We start from the raw sequence: 21,510 nt of genomic DNA on the forward strand, positions 1-21,510 counted from the left end.
TGTCTTGCTCACCAAACTCTCTTCCTATGGCATCCAATGCCATCTCCACTCACGGCTCGCAAACTTCCTCTCCTGTCGCAGTCAACGTGTGGTCCTAAATGGAGTTCTTTCATCCCCTCTTCCTGTCCAGGCTGGAGTTTCTCAAGGCAACGTTCTGGGCCCTGTACTTTTTCTGGTTTTCATCAACGATCTCTCTGACTCTCTGGAAAATCCTCTTTATCTCTTTGCTGATGACTCCACCCTCTGCCGTACTATCTGTCATCCCTCCGACCGGCAAGCGGCAGCTTCTTCGCTCACTGCAGATCTGGGTAAAATCACAAACTGGTCCAACACGTGGAACATCTCTTTCAATCCGGAAAAATCTCACACTCTCACTATGTCTCCCCGAAAGGAGCGTTTGGAATCCACCCCCCCCCGCACCCCACCTACTTTCTCAACAATCCTCTGGAAGAAGTCCTTTCATTCAAGCTTCTGGGTCTCACAATCTCCCATGATCTTTCCTGGGAAAGCCACATTTCCAACCTCGCCTCCAAAGCCAGTCACCGACTGGGAATCCTCTGTCGTGCAAAGTCCTTCCTCAGCCAACTTGAGCTTCTGTCCACATACAAAGCTTTTGTCTGCAGCCTGATGGAGTACTGCTCTCCCCTCTGGGCTGGTGCAGCTGCCTCCCACCTTTCTCGGCTTCACGCTGTGGAAACCAAGGCATTTCGGATCATTGGCATCTCCCACGAAGAGGCCGAGTCTTTGGGCCTCTCACTCTCTCACTACAGGCAGGTCGATGGTCTTTGTGTCTTCTACTGTTTCCTCTCCAATCCCCCCCCCCCTACTGCTACGTTACTGCTACTACGTTACTGATGTTAACGCAACCTGGGAATTATTCCACAGAATCCTGCTCTCTCTCCCATGCACAGATTCATCCCATTTAATCTTTACTTATCCTACCCCTATTCCCACCCATGGTACACTGAATCCTGTGGTGAGGCAGATGCTCTGAAACAACTTTCCTTCTCTTCCTGGAAGGCTAATTCGACTGAAGGCAATCACAGTGCATTCCCAAAACTCCGTAGCAAGTGTGTCTACCCTCAGGAAAGCCAGAAAACAACATCTGTCCAACCTCAAAAATGAACTTTCAAACTTGTCTCTCAAATCTACAACCTGGTGGTGTCTTGTTAAGTCTGTCTCTGGAGTATGTTCCCCTTCCATCCCTTCCCTCTGTTCAAATGGCATCACAGCCAACTTCGCACGTAAGAAGGCTGAATGCCTCTATTCTGTTTGCTTTCAAATGTTGTCTCTCCAACTCCTCACTCTCGGTACCCATCCCTCCCTGTTGTACCCAACTGCTCCTGAACTCTGTTTCTTTTGCACCTGAGAACGTTGAGAAGGTTCCTTCAAACCTCTCCTCTGACTCTGCCACTGGACCAGACGGCATCAGCTCATGTGTTCAAAAAAAACCTGCTTTGCTGCTAATGCACATCCTCTCTCCGCACTTTTCACCTTCGCATTTGCGTTTGGTCACCTTACATCTGCTTGAAGGTCAGCCATAATTACTGCATTACATAAGGTGCAAAAATTGATGACCTTCACAACAGATCTTGGCACTTCCTTCGAATCGTCAGCAAGGTCATGGAATCCATCATCGCAGTTGACATAAAATCCTTCCTCTTTTCCAACAACCTCATCTCAGATCATAAGTTCGGACTGAGACCAACTCACGCCACTTAGACTTGCTGCTTCTACCCACCCAACAATGGATGGAGGCCCTCAATGTCAGACATGAGATCAAGGCCATCTCTCTGGACATGTCTTGTGCTTTTGATACAGTCTGGCATGCTGGAGTACTCTCCAAACTCTCTGCCTATGTCTGATGGAGTACCGCTCCTCCCTCTTGGCTGGCTCTGCCTTTCATCTTGCTCAACTTGACACCTTAGAAACCAAGGCCTTTCAGATTGTTGGAATCTCCCGCAATGAAGCTGAGTCGATGTGTTTAACTTTGCCATTGTAGACAGCTTGATGGTCTGTCTGTCTTCTACCACCTCCTTTCTGGTCTTGCATCCTCTGCTCTTTTTGTGCTTTGTGCCCCTTCCCCCTCCCTCCCCAGGTTTCTGCCAGTCACACATGATCCACCATTAATGCCATTCTGGTGAAACTACCTAAATCCATGATCAGAACCAACTTCCACATCCTCTTCAATGTCATTCTTCCCTCCAGGTCTTCAAGACAGCTGTTCACCACCATCTCAGATCGTCCTCAAACCAAAAGCATGATATTTTCGACCCTCGTTAACCCCCTTGCCCCAATCGCTCCTCCTTCCAAATTTCCAGTTTTCCCTCCTGAGAGTTTCCTTCTCTATCCATCTTGTCCACTCCATGCATCCTCTTATGCACCCCATTCCCCCCCCCCACACTCATTTTTTGTCCACCTCGCTCTGTCTTGGCCTTCGGCCCTGCGGTTTCCCAATCTCTCTCCCAATCTCTCTCCCAATCTCTCTCCCAATCTCTCTCCCAATCTCTCTCCCAATCTCTCTCCCAATCTCTCTCTCTCTCTCTCTCTCTCTCTCTCTCTCTCTCTCTCTCTCTCTCTCTCTCTCTCTCTCTCTCTCTCTCTCTCTCTCTCTCTCTCTCTCTCTCTCTCTCTCTCTCTCTCTCTCTCTCTCTCTCTCTCTCTCTCTCTCTCTCTCTCTCTCTCTCTCTCTCTCTCTCTCCTTTTGTCCTGTTCCATCCTGATCCGTTGAGTGTATTCGTAATAGCTCTTCCACGCGCCTCGATTCTGTTTACAAAAAAAATAAAACTTGACTCACAAGCATTGGAGCAGAGGAAGAGCAGGAGGCATTTGCGGGGAAGTTGGTTATCACCAAGTCCAGAAAGGAGCATTTGCTATTGGGAGAAATCTGAGTTGGAAAGTTCACAGATGGAGTCGTAGAAGTCCTTTGCTGAAGTGCCATGGCTGGTGAGAGAGGTACCAACACCCAGGTGATGATTGAAATCACCACATATGAGGAAGAGGGAGTTGGGATGAGTGGTTAAAAGTTTGCCCATATTGCCTGAAAGAGATGTAGATGGAGTCGTCACTGTTTGGAGTACGGTACAACACAGACAAGCAAGAGGTAGAAGCAGAGGGGATTCAGAGATGTAAGGTTAGAGTGGAGGCTTTAGATATCTGAGGTCCACACAGTTAGAGATGGGAGGCGGCATTGTTGGCAGAGTGCAGGAATGTGAAAAGTAGCAAGGAAAGGAGTCAGGTTCGGAAGAAGCTGGGAGGGAGCGGGATGTAACTTGGGAGGGTGTGGTCTGGGAGGGTGCGGTAGGGGGAAGCTGGGAGGGTATGGTGTGGGGGGGGGAGCAGGGATGGTGCGGTGCAGGTAGGAAGTTTTTAGGGGGCGGGATGATGGGGAATTGAGAAGGGGCGGAACGAGGGGGAATTTGAGAGATGGCGGGACTAAGAGGAAGCTGAGAGGGGACACGGTGAGGGGGAAACTGAGAGGGGTTTGGATGAGGAGGAAGCTGAGAGGGGTGCGTGGAGAGGGAAGCTGAGAGTGTAGGAAGAGGGGGGAGGTGGAAGATTGGAGGGGCCAGGGTGAGTGAGCAAGTATCTTTGAGGGGTAGGGAGGTGCAGAAAGAGGGGGACGTGAAGTGAAGGAGTGCTGAAGAGGGAGACATGTAGAAGGGGTGGGGTTTGAAGGATGTGGGCATTTCGGAGATGTGAGGCGGGGGTTTTGACACCTTTGGAAGACGTGAATGGGAATTGATTGTTAGCAGGCAACGTCTGCAAACTAAACTTCTCAAAAATCCCAATGTGGATATTTGGAGACATACCTCATAGGAGGGGTGGAAAGAATGATTGTTGAAGGCTGTAGGTACAGAGAAGGGTTGATTGAGCAAGAATTTTGGAGTGAGACAGCTTTGAAAAATATTTTTTTGTGAGGAATAGATAAAAAAAAACCAACATGTTGAGTGTTCCTGATGGAGAAATAAGGAAAGTGGAGCTTTTAAAGAGCTTTTATTTTCATGCATTTAAAAGCTTTTGAAGGAAGAAGCCTTTAATTCAATGAAGATTCAGTTTGGAGATATTGTAAAAAGGAAGGGATAAATAATGAAGTCTAGAAAGTAAAGGGAGATTGTTGTGATTTTTTTGAGTGAAATTGTTTTTTGTTTTGCAAGGAGAATGAATAGGATGAAGCTTCGGAGGCTGGAAGGACAATACTAGGGAGAAAAGAAGTGGAATGAGGCACGTGTCGTCAGAGCAAAGATAGAATTGGCACGCCGGCTCACGAAGACCGAGGCAACTGGGACTGACCTGGAGAAAAATTCGACAATACAGCACAACAAGGTTCAGTTAACATGGAAAATTGCATGAAACACCCAAACAGCAACAGAGAGGTGAAAAACAGAAAGACACAATGGATCTAGTCCTGAAAACTTAGCTTTCAACTGGAAGGAGGAACTGCCGATCCAAACGTCCAGGTGTAACAGACCGAGAACCAGAAGCTTTTGCCGGCGGTATGGCAGTGCCACCGATACAGTGCCCGCTGTAGGTTAGAGCAGGAATTTGTAATTTGGGAATTTATAAGGACACAGTGGGATCTTTAACGTCCAACAACTTATGCCACCAGATGGGTCATCCAGTTCACCCATCCGAGGGACAGCACAGATATTGATGAATCGCCCTGCCTGCAAAACACCAGGATGATAGTTTATACCGAGGACAACATTCAAACTCAGGCTGGACAGCTCAGAGATGAATGCATACCTCTTGGCTATCCTGCCAGACATTTTTTAACTGATTCTTCCGTTTGTGTGTGCGTGAAACCGAATAATGTTTATGGTCTATGCAATGTCCATGATCAATCTTGTATTTTGTTTTCCATGAGGGGAACTTTTTCTTTTTAAGACCCTTCCTTTTTCATAGGTAGCATTTCATTGTCAATCCATTACATTATCGGTCCTAAGATCATTAAGAGTTAACCACAGAGTGCACTGGCATCAATTGTTGGCCAGAACAGAAGGGGCATGTAGATTGTAGATTAACCTGCCCTATAGGTAATTATAGAGCCAGCTGGGCTTTTATTGATAATTCTCCTGAGGTTAGCTCGGTTTTCAAAATATTTGGCTTCAGGTACTTCAATGCACTTGAATGCAACAATTTTTACTCATAAACCTTCATATGCCAGTCTATTGTCTTTGCCACGATACCTGCCACCATAATCGGGTTGTTTACACTCAAATTCTACTTTAGAACTATCTTTAATTTGCTTACAACTATTGAAAAAGAGGTTGTAATCTTACTTGGGCGACGATTTATTTCACAAGCTCTTCGGGTCTTGGGTTAAAGTTTAAACCTGAGGGAGCCCAGGTTCAATAAAGTCCCATATGCTGTGTTGGTTTGTCCATTGTCTAATAGCCTTGTCCTTGATGTAAAAGTACAGTGATTTTTCCTGTGCTGCAATTTAATATAAATGGTGTCTCAATAAAATGTGTACAGACTTTATCGAAAACTATAATATCCTGTCATTTTGTACTGCCTTACGGGTAACAGACGGCTGACTGATGACGTGCAATCATTCCATCATGCCAGTGATCTTCACTATTGTTTAAGGGGGGGGGGAACTTTTGCCGAAAGACATCAGTGTGAGAGCTGCCACACTGTCTGCAGGACTCCATAATGGCTGCTATTAGGCCCCGCCTCCACATACTCTACTTTGTTGTGGTTAACTGGGCTGCAAGCGTAATTGTTTGCATACTGCAACCATATCCCGATAAAGTGATGTTACTTTTATGCTTCATGTTGTAACACTCATTTGAAACCATTGGGTCAACTCAATAGCATTTATGGCGGATTATGATGGGGTGTTTCCACATTTGTGTACTATCGGCCGCATGTCAGGGGCCGCACTTTAGGCCACCAAGGGCCGCCAGTGGCTCGCGGGCCGTGCAGTGAAGAACGGGCCATCACGCGCTACCGCCATCCATTAGGCATCAGTTTCACTCGCCATCGCCTCTCTCTCTCTCTCTCTCTCTCTCTCTCTCTCTCTCTCTCTCTCTCTCTCTCTCTCTCTCTCTCTCTCTCTCTCTCTAGCTCTCTAGCTCTCTAGCTCTCTAGCTCTCTAGCTCTCTAGCTCTCTAGCTCTCTAGCTCTCTAGCTCTCTAGCTCTCTAGCTCTCTAGCTCTCTAGCTCTCTAGCTCTCTAGCTCTCTAGCTCTCTCTCTCTAGCTCTCTCTCTCTCTCTAGCTCTCTCTCAGCTCTCTAGCTCTCTCTCTCTCTAGCTCTCTCTCTCTCTCTCTAGCTCTCTCTCTCTCTCTCTAGCTCTCTCTCTCTCTAGCTCTCTCTCTCTCTCTCTCTCTCTCTCTCTCTAGCTCTCTCTCTCTCTCTCTCTCTCTCTCTCTCTCTCTCTCTCTCTCTCTCTCTCTCTCTCTCTCTCTCTCTCTCTCTCTCTCTCTCTCTCTCTCTCTCTCTCTCTCTCTCCCCCCTGTTTAATCAACTTTTCTGAAATATTTAAGTCTGTGTATGTTTTATTGAGACACCCTGCATATAAAGCACCTTTATGCGTTTTTGAAAACAAAATACGAGCAAGGTTTGCATTGTTGTATATCATGTAGGAGTAGATGACGTCGAGTTTGTAAATTACTTTAAACACTTTTCATGTTGCTATCTTGAATTGCTCACGCGCTATTTTTTATTTCCTTTTGTAAATATTGTTCTTTACTTGTGTGAATGTCTCTCATGGTATCGATGATTAATTAATTAATTATACAACCAGATAGCGTATTGCAGGTAAAAAGGAGAAAAATAAACACTGAAATATGGAGGAAGGGCTCAACACTGATCCTTTCTCTGTTCACCACTTCATGGAGCCATTTTGTCATTCCAAGTAATTTCTTTTCAAAACTTGCATCATTGGTGCAGCAATTACATTACATTATTGGTGGGGTTGTGGGTGTTTAGCAAAAACCCCAAAGAGAAAAATGTCATGCAGTCAAATTAGGATATTAACGACATTCTTGTTTGGTTTCAGTTTTAGTTCGTTTGGCTCTCTGGACGAGGGAGGGGGCGCGGACACAAAGTAAGCACGCCCTCCAGTCGCTGTTGTTTGTTCGACTTTTCAACTGCACTTTCATGCAGCATGCAAGTTTTGAAAAGTTGTTTTACATTTCTCTCATCTACCATTCCGTTATTTTGTTTGGTGTGGTCGAAAGAACAGGTGATCATGACGAGAGGCGTCTCTGTGCTTTGCAATTGCAATTTTTTTTGTGCTTGCTTGCATCTTCCTTGGTGTGCTCTGAATGCTGAAAATACAGCGTTAAGGTTGTCATGACTTTTGTGGGAAGTATTTTGTACCGGTCCTACTGTTATTTTTAATGAAACAAAGCTTTGCTCTTTTCTTTCTTTTTTCAAATTCTACAATAGATGCAAACTCTGCCCGCTCACCTTCTTCAGTAAGTCTGAGATGCAGACGCATGCAAAGTCCCACACAGAAGGCAAGCCACACAAATGCCCGCATTGCTCAAAGTCTTTCGCCAATGCGTCATACCTGGCTCAGCACCTGCGTATCCACTCGGGCGTGCGCCCGTACCACTGCTCCTACTGTGAGAAGGCTTTTAGGCAGCTCTCTCACTTGCAGCAACACACCAGGTGAAACATAGTTGAATAGTCATTACATTTATAAGTGTCAGAGGTTTTCTTTACGTGTATTTTTACTTATTACCTCCGCCACCGAGGGTGGACGGAGGTAAGGTTTTCACCCCTGTCTGTCTGTCCATTTGTTTGTCTGTGAGTGGGATGTCTCAAAACGTTATGGACAGATTTGATGGACAGGTTGGGTGTGTGACAGACGAATTGATTGGATTTGTTGAAGATCCAGATCCGGATTTGAGCATTTTTATTAATTTTTAAAGTGACTCTTCACCACTGAGAGATGGGGCCCAAACGATATATTCAGTATCACGATGCTTCAAAATGTTGTGGACGGATTATGACAAAACTCGGTGGATGACTTGGGTAGGTGACAAGAAAATGCCGATTAGATTTTTGGTAATGGTCCGGATGCAGATCCGGCCTTTCAGTGGACTACAAATCGTAAACTGTTCAACCTGGTGGAGGTTTGCACTCTACCAACTGCTACTGTAGTTTATTTCCTTTTTTGTTCTCCATCACCAAGTTGACAGTGGTCATTTTGCTGCTCTTTGTCTTCCACACCACTTTTAACTTGTTTTCATGTGATCTTGTTTAACTATCTCCATAGTTCACATCATTGTCGCTTCTACCATCGTAGGATACACACCGGAGACCGTCCATACAAGTGCGCTCATCCCGGTTGTGAGAAAGCATTCACACAGCTGTCAAACCTTCAGGTGGGTCATGTCTACCAAGTGATCTGAAAGTTCTCACATTTCTTAAATGTTACAGTGGCCAGAAAAAGTATTCACCCCCCTTCAAAGTTTTCTCATTGTAATGCCACCTGAGCTTATTTCATGATGCTTTCAAATCAAAACTCAACATATAAAGTCTTCACAAACTACTCCATGTAAATTTAAAAAAAATTCAGATTAAATGTAAATAAGTTCCATTAACAGAGTAAAAATCAGATGCTTCTTAGTTGCATAAGTATTCAACCCCTTTACCTAATTAACCCTAAATCACTTCAGGAGCAAATTATTTGTTTGAAAGGTTCCAAAATAAGTGCAGTAGGTTTGACCTGAATGTAATCAGTAGTTTAACTTAAAAATTAAACTCCCCCAATTATCTAAGGAGTTTTAAGGTGAAACTCACTTGGTCAACCATCAAGGCAAACATGAAGACCAAGGAGCTTTCCAATGAAGTCAGACATAAAGTGGTGGAGAAGCACCGTTCAGGAGAGGGTTACAAGAAGATTTCAAAGTCACTCATTACCCTTTTGAGTACGGTGAAATCCATCAATAAGAAGTGGAACACATATCATACCACCCAGACTCTATCCAGATAAGGTCACCCATCCAAACTCAGTCGCCAGGAATGCAGGAAACCGGTTTGAGATGTCACTGTAAATCTAACAATGACTGAAAGATCTGCAAGGCTCTGTCCGAGATGGGGGTCAGTGTTCATCAATCAAAATATCCAGTTCCCTTCACGAAGCTGGCCTCCATGGACAGGTGACAAGAAAGAAACCATTACTGAGAAAAGACATCTTAAAGCTCATATGGAGTTTCTGAAAAAGCTTTTTAATGATACTGCAGGCATGTGGAGAAACATTTTGTGACGAGACAAAAATTGAACTTTGTGGTCTAAATTCAGAGTTACGTCTGGAGCAAGCCAAACACTACACATCACCCAGTCAACACCATCCCTACTGTCAAGCATGGTGGTGGCAGCATCATGTTATGGGGCTGCTTTTCATCAGAAGGGACCGGCAGCTTGTCAGGAGAGAAGGGCCGGTGCAAAGTACAGGAGAATCCTTGATGAAAACCTGCTTGATTTAACCATGAATCTGAAACTGGGTCGGGGAATTACATTTGAGCAGGACAATGATCTGAAGCACAAAGCAAACCCACTGGAGTGGCTGAATAATAATAAGAAGAAGAAGAAGAAGAAGTTCTTAAGTGGCCCAGTCAAAGTCTTCACTTGACCCCAATGGAACATTTATGGCAAGACTTGAAGATTGCAGTCAATTTATGATCCCCATCAAACTTGGCAGAACTTGAGCAATTTTTACATAAAGAATGGGCAACTATTTCACCATCTCACTGTGCAAAGCTGGTAAAGACCTGCCCACAAAGACTCATAGCAGTTATCGCTGCAACAGGTGCTTCCACCAAGTACTGACGTAAGGGCTGAATACTTTTACAACCAGTGAAGTTTGATTTGTACGTGTTTTTTTTCCTGACATGTAACCTCCTTCAAATATAGCAGTGTTTCGTTTGATCTCTTCAGTTATGAATAAAAAAGTTCATTTGGAAAATTTGTTCCTACATAATTCATAATTCATCTCAATGTAGCATTCTTGGTCGGGTGAATACTTTTGTCGGCTACTGTATCTGCTTACAGCAAAAGGATGTCAGTTCTGTAAATGGGCCATTAAATTTTTGTTGTTTTTATTATTAAATTGTTGTTGATGCATGAAATTGTTGTTGTTCTTTTCGTTTCTTTTTGTAAGGTTGTTCTTGGTTCACCCAGATAAATTGTATTTCCATGATGTAAAGTGGGTGGCTAAAAATGTTTTTGTGTTTTTTGAAATAATTTGGAGAGAACAGTGAATGTTGGCTAAGCAACAGCTTCCTCTTGTGTGGAAGAGATCATTTGAATGTCTTGTTTCCCTATAGTATACTCGTGGGTATACTATACCCTCCTTGGCCCACTGGTCCACCACAATGGAGAAATACCCAAATAATAACACCGATAAGAAAACGAAAAAAAACTAATTTTCGAAAATTTATTTGAAAAATATTTCACGGAAAACCGAAGTGGGGACGCCCTGAGTATACCCTGAAAATTTGGAGTTGGTCGGCCCAAGGGTCTCAGAAGTAGTTACCAGACATACAGACACCGCTCTGTTTTATATATATATATATATATATATATATATATATATATATATATATATATATATATATATATATATATATATATATATATATATATATATATTCCATGCTGAAAGGTAATTTAAGTCTGTTATTTAATAGTTGAAAAATAATATTTTGCCAATACAGTATACTAAAGGATAGTTATCCGATAATTATTGGCAGTTTGAAGTTTGTTTTAATTCATGTCGGAATTCCTGCTTATTTGCCCACATCAATATCATGTGATTCTTGTGTTCACACAATTGCATTGTGATGTCATCATGCTGGTTTTATTCTTTGTCGACGACTTCATTTTCAAGGGTGCTGGACTTGCATTTGAAAACCACTTGCCACTGTGTTAGTGGTATGCATGATTATGTTTAAAATGTGACGTGTGCTGTTACACCACTGTCAAGTTCATTCATTGCGACGTAGCTGTATATTGTGGCAGATCTTATGTTACAGTGTTTAACCTGGATGTGTCATAAGATAGGTCACTTTCAAGTGTTGATTCGTTTAACGTTGCATATCGTATCTCAGACTGCGTCATGTTTGTGGAAGGGAGTGGACAGTGACAAAATTGAGAAAACAATGATGGGAGAGATATTATTGTGTGCGAGGTGTGGGGAAAGAGATTTTGGAAGAGAGTGGAGTAAGATGAAGGATTCAAAGAGGCAATGAATGAAGTCCTCAAATTGGTCATTGAAGGAACACATAGGCAGAGTGCAGAGTCAAGACTGCTAACGGCTTGCTGTCATGTTGTCGTGTTTAACATCCCCTCACCATGACCGTTTACCAGGAGAATTTGGGAAAGGGGTGAAAGGGGGGGGAGGCTGTGCCGTTGATGCAATGTTGATGCAACACAGGTACTGAGCTTATGGGAAGTGCAGTCACTTCCTGGAGCACTCTGGGTACCAGGCACATCACAACAACCATGGTGCTGCCTTTCTCATCACACTCAGTGGGGCATTTCCAAAGAAGGAATCTTCTCCTCCCCAAGGATGCCAACGTATGGGACGGGGATTGTCTGTGCTCTTATCCTTAAAAATGCTGAACGTCAAACACGGAAGCAGCATGTACCATTTTTATACGCCCGATATATATATATATATATATATATATATATATATATATATATATATATATATATATATATATATATATATATATATATATATATATATATATATATATATATATTGGGGCGTATTATGTGATACCGGTCGTCTGTCTGTCTGTCTGTCTCTGTCTGTCTGTCTGTCGTCTGTCCGTCCGTCCGTTCCTGTCCGCACTCTAACTCCCAAAGTTTTCAACTTTCACATTTCATATTTGGTACATAGGTACAGACTGTGGAGACGGTGTGTCGCGACATACGCTCGTCATCTAAAGTGGTTGCTGTTTTCCATCCGTTCCTGTCCGCACTCTAACTCCCAAAGTTTTCAACTTTCACATTTCATATTTGGTACATAGGTACAGACTGTGGAAACGGTGTGTCGCGACATGCGTTCGTCATCTAAAGTGGTTGCCATGGCAACCAGGATGCTGTTTTCCATGTAGCACAATTCTGTATATACCTTCTTGTTCGGGCATATATTGTGCTCACTTGCACTCTTGTTAGTCTTCGGTATGACTCGGCTGGAGTTCGAACCACCAACCTCCTACACTTGGAACAGACAGTTTACCTCGCCTTTCTAAATTGACTCAATGATTACTGGACACTCCGCGCTGCTCTCGTATTCATATTATGAATGCTGATGAGGTAGCGCTGTTGTTCAACAGCTTTTCGTTTGACATTTAACACTCCCATGTTGAAACCACTTGCTCACTTCACCTTGCGTGTAAAATTTTCCTGCAATTCACACACTTTTCTACTAATAGGTGCCATATGTAACATTTAATCAAAAAACAAAAACATTTAATTGTTTGCATGATTGCTTGCTTTTGCATCTATCTATAATTCCAGCAGTGTGTGTGTGTGTGTGTGTGTGTGTGTGTGTGTGTGTGTGTGTGTGTGTGTGTGTGTGTGTGTGTGTGTGTGCATGCGTGCGTGCGTGCGTGCGTGCGCGCGTGCGCGCGCGCGCGACCGCTGTTTCTCGACAACCACTGGTCCGATCTAATTGAAACTTGCCAGATATATTGCTGGGGCCCTGTGGATGTGATATTAATCGGACAAGTGCTTCCCAAGTTATGGCAATTTATTTACCAACCAATCAAAGGACACGTTGCTGCGTAGGCGTGGCTGCGTCGGTTGGTGCGCGGCCGGCCCACGATGACGTCACGGGCCGTGCCGGTTACGATGGGGATCGGTGCCTTAGTTACCGTGGCGTAGGAGTGGAAATGGTCAATGGCAGCGAATGTCATGGCAAGCAAAGACAGGGAGGTAAACTTGATTTTAATTTTGATTGTAATTAACTCTGTGTGTAAGTATCACATCAGTTGTTACTTCAATGCAAGCGATAATTCGTGGAATGCATGTGAACATTCCGTACGGGCACGCACCACTTCCGGATAATGATGACTTAATGTATTCTAATAATTTCTCGATTTCTTATGTGGATTTATAGATCAACACAATGCCCCGATCCAGTCGTCGTTTACGAGAGCGAAGGAATGGCCTGTGTGGTTGTTTGAAAGTTTTTTGTTGTTTTTTTTTGGGGGGGGGGTTGCACGTACGGGCACGCGAGAGCGAAGGAACGGCCTGTGTAGTTGTTTCTGGCTCGCGGTTTGAAAGTTTTTTTTTTTGTTTGGTTTGCACGCACGTACGGGCACGCACGTACGGGCACGCGAGAGCGAAGGAACGGCCTGTGTGGTTGTTGTTTCTGGCTCGCGGTTTGAAAGTTTATTTATTTTTTTGTTTTTTTTGCACGTACGGTCACGCACGTATGGGCACGTACTAGTTTAGTAAAATTGTTTGAGAAATGATTTCCAGTCATATTTTGTACATATACCGTAATCTTCCGAATTTAAGATGCATTTTTTTTTCTTTTCACTGAAGTTTTATCTCCAAGTGAGGATGCGTATTTATGATACATAGTAAATCGAAATGCTTGTTTGTTTTTGCAGCCAATCCAGAACAACATTTCCAACACACGGTGTGAATGATAATGCATACTTCCTGAAAATGTTGCATTTTCATGGTATTTCTTATTAATCCTACTGTTTCTCAGACATAAATACGAATCGTCTCCCATCTTCGTTCATTTTCAGTATCTTTAATGATCGTTACGCGACCAATGTTAATGGACGGAATGTGTATCAGCGCTGCAAAATCAAGCCAGGGCCTCGTACTCTTTAATCATCATCTAAGGTCTCATCTCATCACACTCATCCATTCCTGAGTGAGGTTGTGAGTCAGCGCTTGACCTTAAACCACCAGCGTAGCTTTATTGTGACAGGCTTTGATTTAGTGGTGTATTTTTGAATCGGCCTTGTGAAATCAAAACAGCCGGCTGTATGTACACGCATTAAGGAAATGTTACATTAGGTTTTTGAGAATGTTTATTTGCCGGCCATGATTGCAAACACAACAAGCGCCAAGGCGAACTCGCAATTAGTGATTTAACAGACACTTTGTTTGACCATTGTTTGCCTTCAAAGGGTTACTTTGACCGCAGTGTTGCAAACGTCTCGCTGCGTATTGTAATACATGGTAACAAACAAATTCTTTCGATTTCATAACAATTTTGGAGGTGTGTATTATATTTGGAAAATTATGGTATTTATAATTAACAATTTTGTTGTACCCTGTATAATTATATAACTATCATGAGGTCACCTGGAACGTCATTCCAGGGAGCGTACGTGATGGCACGCCGTCCGTCCGTCCATCCGTCCACAAATACTTGCAACTTCTTCTCTGAAACTACGCATACGATTTCGATGAAATTTTACCACAACGTTCATCACCCGTGATGTACCAAAGTTTGTTCACGGCATTAAAAAAAATATCCATAGTTATTTAATTCTCCATTATATATTTTGTGGGTTATTCATGCCCACCAGTGGTTCCCTGGTTATCTTATCCAGCCACTCGCAGAAATGTTATTAATGTTTTTTTTATTTTTAATATATTTTTACCACTCAGCCCGAATTGGGCTAAGGGGTATTGTCGTCACAGGCGTTGTCCGGCGGGCATCCGGGCGGGCGTCTGCCAACTTTTGGTTTCTGTCAATTTCGAGGAGAATGCCTTGTCCGATTAAATCCATTTATTGCAGGGTGTGTTGGGGCTGGGTAGAGGAAGGTTCCTTTCTATATTCAGTGCGATGCGATATCCAATATGGCGGCTTGGGCAGCCATCTTGAATTTGGTTTCCGGACAATAACTTGAGAACGGCCTGACAGATTGATTTTATTTTCATGGGGGTATAATGGGGTGGTTAGAGGAAGGTTCCTTTCGATATACAGCACAATCCGATATCCAATATGGCGGCTAGGGCAGCCATCTGAAGTTATTGTCCGGAAACCAAATTCAAGAACGGCTTGACGTATTGATTTCATTTTTGTGTGATATAATGGGGGTGTTTATAGGGAGGTTCCTTTCGATATTCAGCGCAATCCGATATCCAATATGGCAGCTAGAGCAGCCATCTTGAATTTGGTTTCCGGTCAATAACTTGAGAACGGCTTCACACATTGATTTTATTCTGGCGAGGTATAATGGGGTTGAGTAGAGGAAGGTTCCTTTCCAAAATGGGCACGCTGCGATTTTCACTGTGGCCGCCACGGCAGCCATCTTGAAATTGGTTTCCGTCAATTTCGAGAACGCCTTGTCCGATTTAAATCCATTTTTGCTGGGTGTATTGGGGTTGAGTAGAGGAAGGTTCCTTTCGAAAATGGGCGTGCTGTGATTTTCAATATGGCCACCATCTTGAAATTGGTTTGCGTCAAGGGGCTGAGTGGTTACGCCCGCTTTGCGGTGCTATTTTTTTAATATGCCGCAATGTTTTTTATTTTTAATATTCTGCGGAAAATGTATTTTAATTTAAATATAACTCGGTATTAATAGCAATTAGTCCAAAAAGGGATCAAGCAGTTTCTCTCAAGCAAGTTTTTAGTATCTCTCAATTCTTCAAACGTACTAAATAATTGTCTGCTTCCTGCATTTTCCTTTTTGACATTCCTTTCCGAGCCCAAAACTCATTAGTTTACTGTGCACAGACACACAAACATAGGTTTAAATCCCAGGTCTAAACCCCATATGATGATATACTAATCTTCATGAAGGTCTGCAATGGCGGTCTAGCTCACTACCGGAAGAAGTGACGTGTGGCTGCCATTTTGAGCATTAGCCCCTCGTCAGAGCATAAATTCAAAGCAGAGTCTCTCTTCTACTTTCCTGCTTTGATGAAGGGATAATGCTCGAAACATCAGTCATATCTTCCTTCTGGGGGAATGTGTGTACGGAACCACTTTCCTGACAAGCTCACTCTGCCTGGTGAACCTCCATCCCTTTTGTAGAGCCAGTGCTTTTCCGTTATGAAAAAGTACCTTTGCATTTCCAAAAAATCCTAAATTCCATCGTCATGTTATCATTGGCCAACTGCAATTTGGTGAACTCATAATTCAAACCCATTTTATGAGGGCTGGCTCAAACTAAATAGTGTCGGTTTAAAAGGCTCAAGAGTCGTGTTTAGTTTGTCTTTCAAGATCACATATTGTACGTGTTTAAGGAGAGCAAACAAAAATGTATTCATATATCCTACCAGGTAGTACATTTGATGCTGAATATCTTTGTATTAGAGCCATTGATCTGCCCCTTTTCCATCAAAATTCCCATGGAACTCAACTTGTTTTGCAGCCTGGGCAGCAGTTTCACAAAGGAAACATTTTGTGAACATCTTACTGACTGTAACGACCATATTTCATGTCACAAGTACTTTTCCCTTCTTGTGACACTGCTTCAATTTGCAATATTTCAACCTCTTGCCTCCCCCTCCCACCCCCAACCAACGTACCCAATCAACAGTCACACCAGAGACAACACAACAAAGACAAGCCATACAAATGTCCAAACTGTTACCGCGCCTACACCGACTCATCTTCGCTACAGATCCACCTTGCTACACATGCGGTCAAGCACGCCAAAGCCTACTGCTGCAATATCTGTGGCCGTGCATACACATCGGTACGTACTGCATATCTGTCGTTGCCATTTTGTAACTTCAAACAGCTGACTCGGTTGTTTATTTCATTTGTGCAAGCATTGTATTATTTTTCAAACGAATGAATTGCATCATGATGGAAGTGTTAATGGTCGTTATTATAAACCTGTACCCCCATGCCCTGTTTCTCACTTTCTTTCTTCTCCATATCTCCCACCCATTAGGAGACTTACTTGATAAAGCACATGACCAAGCATGCTGGGTTGGATCCAAACACTAACAATCATACACCACCTCCAAATCCGACTTCACCTCCCTGTTCCATCCGCCTTCCAATCATGTGACTGCATGGAAAGCCATTTGACATCGAAAGTGCATCAACTCCTGACCTTATGAGCTTCTGTGATTACCATATGTCGTTTTCCTCCTGACAGTTTGACACTGATTTCATTGTCTGTTTTTCGACTCTGGTGCCACCCACAAATGTCGTCCCTCACATCTGCTTTCTACTATTGACTCTATCTCTGCGGTTGCTGTGCCATTTTTGCCCAGAGCCATAATAGTCAGTTTTAACTTTGCCATTTTCTAAGCCTGGACCAGTATATTGATGCTCAGAAACAAAGCATAAGGCACATGGCTTGAGCAAAGATGAAGGTTCCACATGTTGGAGACTACTCTCACTCCATAATATAATCCCAACCTACCTCCAGCCTTACCTCAAAGTAGTCCTTCATACTACCCCTTCCAATATTACCTGGTTTTGAGCACTACACATACAACTAAGCATCGGCTCAACTGATGGCTGACGGACACAGCTGTGGGATTTCTATCCTAGAAAATAACAATTGCGACCTGCATAGCAAGCACCATGTACTTGTATCGGGCAAGTGCCTAACTGCGGTTGCTCTCCTCTCCAATTGAAATTCCGCGTTGTGGCATATGTTTCCCAAGGTTGTGAGTGAGTGAGTGCAACTGTGATTATAAGACGCCGATGAAAATGTTCTCCAGCTTTGTACCAGCTCCAAACAAATGAGCCAGAAAGGGCCAAACAGCTGTCCTTGAACGGTTTCTTTGTTAATCAGACCTATAAACCTATTGATGGTGTGAGAGAAGATTGTTGTTGGTGCGATCGACAGGCAAATTCATCTTCAAAATGATTGCAGTAGTTTTCTTATTTGAGGAAAGGTGGTCTATTGTAAGCAAGACCATAATGTGCACGATTTCAGCTGGGAGACATTTTCATAGGCAAACCGTTTGCAATGCTCTTGCAGTAGTAAGTTTGCTCACTTTTGTTGAGTACAAAGGTTGCTTTTAGCCTCTTCATCCGAACAGAACGTGCAACGTTGAGTCGGCAATGTGAGAGGAATCGGATCGTCTGACACGTGCGCTCCGTTTGACACGTGCAGCTTTGTGGGAAGTTTGAATGGCGGACGTTGGTTGTATTTCGTGTGACCTCTTGTGCCATCCTGCTATTTTACACATTTCTTTTATCACTCTCCTCTTCCACACATCACTGCCTACCAACCACCTTGTAAAACGAACTTGTTTGTTTTATGTTATAACAACAGTTAAGTATTTTGGGAATTTTTGAAAACAGCAATGCAATCCTGACAGTCAGCGCTTCAAATTGTTCAAGGGTAGTTTTTTTTGTTGTTTTTAACTGAATCTAGGCTCATGGTGGAGTGACGTAACAGAGGCCAAGAAGGCTACGTGTACTGACAGTCATTGGGAGGCACAGGTAGATGCAGCATGGAAGGGAATGAGTGAATGAATGAACAGGAGGAGAGGAATTTGAGGAATGTTTGCCATTTTACATGATCCTACCTTGTGTTCACTCCTGCGTACTTCCTGAAATGATAAATACTGAAATGCAGGCACAAAAGGCTTATGATGTAATCGCTGCCTTTTCTATCTGCTGTTCTGCTGAACGTCCATTACCCTTTGGCAGATTCTTTCTTTTCTTTTCATTTTTTTTTTTTCATCTATTCATCATCACAAGCCAAGTCTTATTTTGATTTTGCTCTTGAACTATGTTCATATGGTGTTTTTTTCATTCATCATTGAATGCAAAACTTTTTATTGCCTCATTCACCGAGAAGTATGACTTCTTGCAGTGTTCTCCAAGCTGTCAGCACAAAATTAGTCCCTTCCTTCAGGGTTTCTTTTTTTCTTTCTTTGTTATTGGCCTTTTCTTTCTTTCTTTGTTAATCTTTCTTCGTTGTCGGTGTTTTTTTCTTTCTTTCTGGCTTTGGTGCTCTGTCCTTGGAAAACCAGAATGAGTTTTTTGAGGTCAGAGCACCAAAGAAAAAAACAAAAAACTTTCTAAACTTAATCACTAGAAACCTGATTGGGTGAATTAATCCACGTGCTAACCTGTGCCCCAAAGTGCCAGGGCCGAGAGCATCGCGGCCCGGCTTTGAACGCAAGAAGGAAAGTAGCAAAACAAGTTTTCTGAATATCCTAGATATTGGGGCAGTCTCTGTGACAGCTCTGTTTTCCCTTGCCTGCCCTTTGACATTCACAACACAAGATTACAGATTCCTCCATTGCACCCAGTGGTATCACACTGCCAGATACTAATGCCACCAAGTGTAGTTTATAAATCGAGCCTTGAAGAAACAAAGGAAAAGAATAAAAAAATACTTTTGTTGGCTTGCACGCTTTGTTGTGTGCTCAAAATATATTTTGTACTTTTGGTTTTTAAGCATTAGTTTGCTCGTTGTCTGTAGTTGGCTCCAAGCCAGTGTAGAAGTTTGACTTTCAGAGTTAATATTTATATACCATATAATTTTCTTTGCCTTTTTGGCAAAAGGGATGTTTAGTGACAAAATATAATTATATATATATATATATATATATATATATAATACAAAAATAGGGATTGCTATGTAAAGCAACCACTTTTTGAAGCTATATTGAAGATGGGGTTTTTTGTTGTTTCCTGTAGCTTCAGCTGCCTTTTGTCTCCCAAGGAATTGTCATGTTTACAACATCCACAACTGTACATTCACAGTGTAGGATTTTCTACTGGTGTAGGTTTCAACATCTACTGTTAATAACCTTGTAAGCGGTTTATCATTTGTACTCTTACGGTATGCTGTTTGAGTTTTCTGTAGGATGGAGTAGGGCTAGCCATAGCATTTGGCTTTATTTGTTTTAATTATTATTGCAGAATCTTCATCTCTATGGCCTCACCATTCCCGCATTTCACCGGCAGGTGCAAAACCTGGCTGTGCCTGCACCTTGTTGAAGCACATCAACATATTACGCACCCACCGAAAGAAAAAAAAATTGCACAATTTTTCATCATCACCACTTCTACCCCCTCTTTTGTACGCACAATGTCTTTCCGAACCCTGTTAAGAAAGCTCGCTACCTCACGCTTGGCCATGGTACAAGATTGGGGAGCTTGTCGCTTTGCTTGTGATTCCTGCAGGGGTTTTCTATTTTGTTTTGTTTTTTGTCTACCGGTATTTTTGAAGAAGCTACAAATGTGGTTGTACACTGCATATTGCAAAAAAAAAATAATAACTTTCCCAGTGGTGTCATCTCCCATACATGGTTTTTAAGGGTTGAGGACTTCGTAATGTTCCATTCGCTCTTGTGCGCACCGTCATTGTAAACTTTGCCAGTTAATGTATCTGTTGAAAAAGATCTGTATCGATAAGTTGTAACCTCCTTTGGTGAAAGTTTGCTCTCCCATGAGCCACATCCAAAGGCTGCATACTGTGATTTCTTGCTCGATCAAAACTACTTGCCCAACATACGATTGTTGAAAGAGTATCGTGGCTGTTTCGCAGCAAAGTACACGCTTCTCCTTTTAATGTCCCGGCACGCTTGGATTCAATTTTTATTTTTGTATTTCGAAATGCATTCATAAATGTGCTCATGGAATTCTCTTGTTTTAATTTCACGTCTTGGGCCGTGAGGGCAATTTTTATTTTATTTTAATTATTATTATTATTATTATTATTATTATTATTATTATTATTATTCTTTTAAAGCGCTTAAAAGGTACATGTGAGTCGGTGCTCCAACGAAAGACCGTTTGTTTTGAACAACATTTTGTTGGGAAATGTGGACAATTAAAAAGTCTATTCGAAAATATTTAGCCCTGAATTTCAAAGTTGCATTTTTTTTTTATTATTTTGTAATGCTCAAGCCTGAATCTCTTGCTAAATGCTTAGCTCTTGCTAAAAATTTTAACTAATAATCGTGCATATTGTATTCAAAAGTTTTGCTTTGCATTTCTTTTCAACTATAACGGCACTTGTAAAAAGAAAAACACAACACAGTATCTCTGTAAATGTTAAACTTTTTTTTTTTAAACAAAAATTTACTTGGCATGGACACTACATATGTTAGTTGAAGTGTGGTCCCTTCCGTATGTCAAAACAGAACCACTCGTGTTTCACGGCAAACATTTGTACGGTATTTGTTGAGTGAACTGTTTATACTGTATTCCGATATGTAACTTTATTTACTACACTTTCTCCTTCGAAGGTATGCTGGTTTTACATTGTACATATTTGCTTTCCTTGGATATAACTATTCATTAAAGTTTTTAAGCGGTTGTATGGTTTTTTTGTTTTTGATTTCGATATGCAGCAATAGCTTAAGTTTTTTGACTTGTCTATCTCTTCTGTGAGCACGATATCTCAAAAAAGTTATGGATGGATTCGGATTAAACTTGGTGGACAGCTTAGATGTGTGACAACTGATTCGATTTTGGTGAAGATCCAGGTCCGAGAGGCCTTTAGTTTTTTTACTTACGAAATGTAAAGATTTCGTAAGTATATTGATGCCTTCCGTTTCTGTTTGTTTGTGTGTTTGTTTGTTTGTAGGCATGATAACTCGAGAATGGAAGAAGCTACTAATG

At 42.3% G+C, this 21,510-nt stretch overlaps 1 protein-coding gene across 8 annotated transcripts in view; it reads left to right on the forward strand.

Moving 5' to 3' along the window:
- LOC147029051 (zinc finger protein 362-like) overlaps nt 1–21,204 on the forward strand; it is a 70,330-nt gene extending 49,126 nt beyond the window's left edge. For 7 of the 8 annotated variants that reach the window (XM_085879961.1, XM_085879964.1, XM_085879965.1 and 4 more), the window contains 5 exons: nt 7,009–7,056; nt 7,401–7,625; nt 8,266–8,344; nt 16,496–16,654; nt 16,856–21,204. In XM_085879961.1, the coding sequence (XP_085736087.1) occupies nt 7,009–7,056; nt 7,401–7,625; nt 8,266–8,344; nt 16,496–16,654; nt 16,856–16,975 (631 nt within the window). In that variant the 3' untranslated portion in view covers nt 16,976–21,204. The remainder of the gene's footprint in view (nt 1–7,008; nt 7,057–7,400; nt 7,626–8,265; nt 8,345–16,495; nt 16,655–16,855) is intronic. The other variant, XM_085879960.1, reaches the window with a different exon arrangement.
- Nucleotides 21,205–21,510: the final 306 nt, after the last annotated feature.

The sequence above is a fragment of the Eptatretus burgeri genome, chromosome 4 (genome assembly GCF_056783735.1).
Source record: "Eptatretus burgeri isolate ZD-2024b chromosome 4, Ebu_testis_v1, whole genome shotgun sequence".
NCBI classification, from domain to species: domain Eukaryota; kingdom Metazoa; phylum Chordata; class Myxini; order Myxiniformes; family Myxinidae; genus Eptatretus; species Eptatretus burgeri.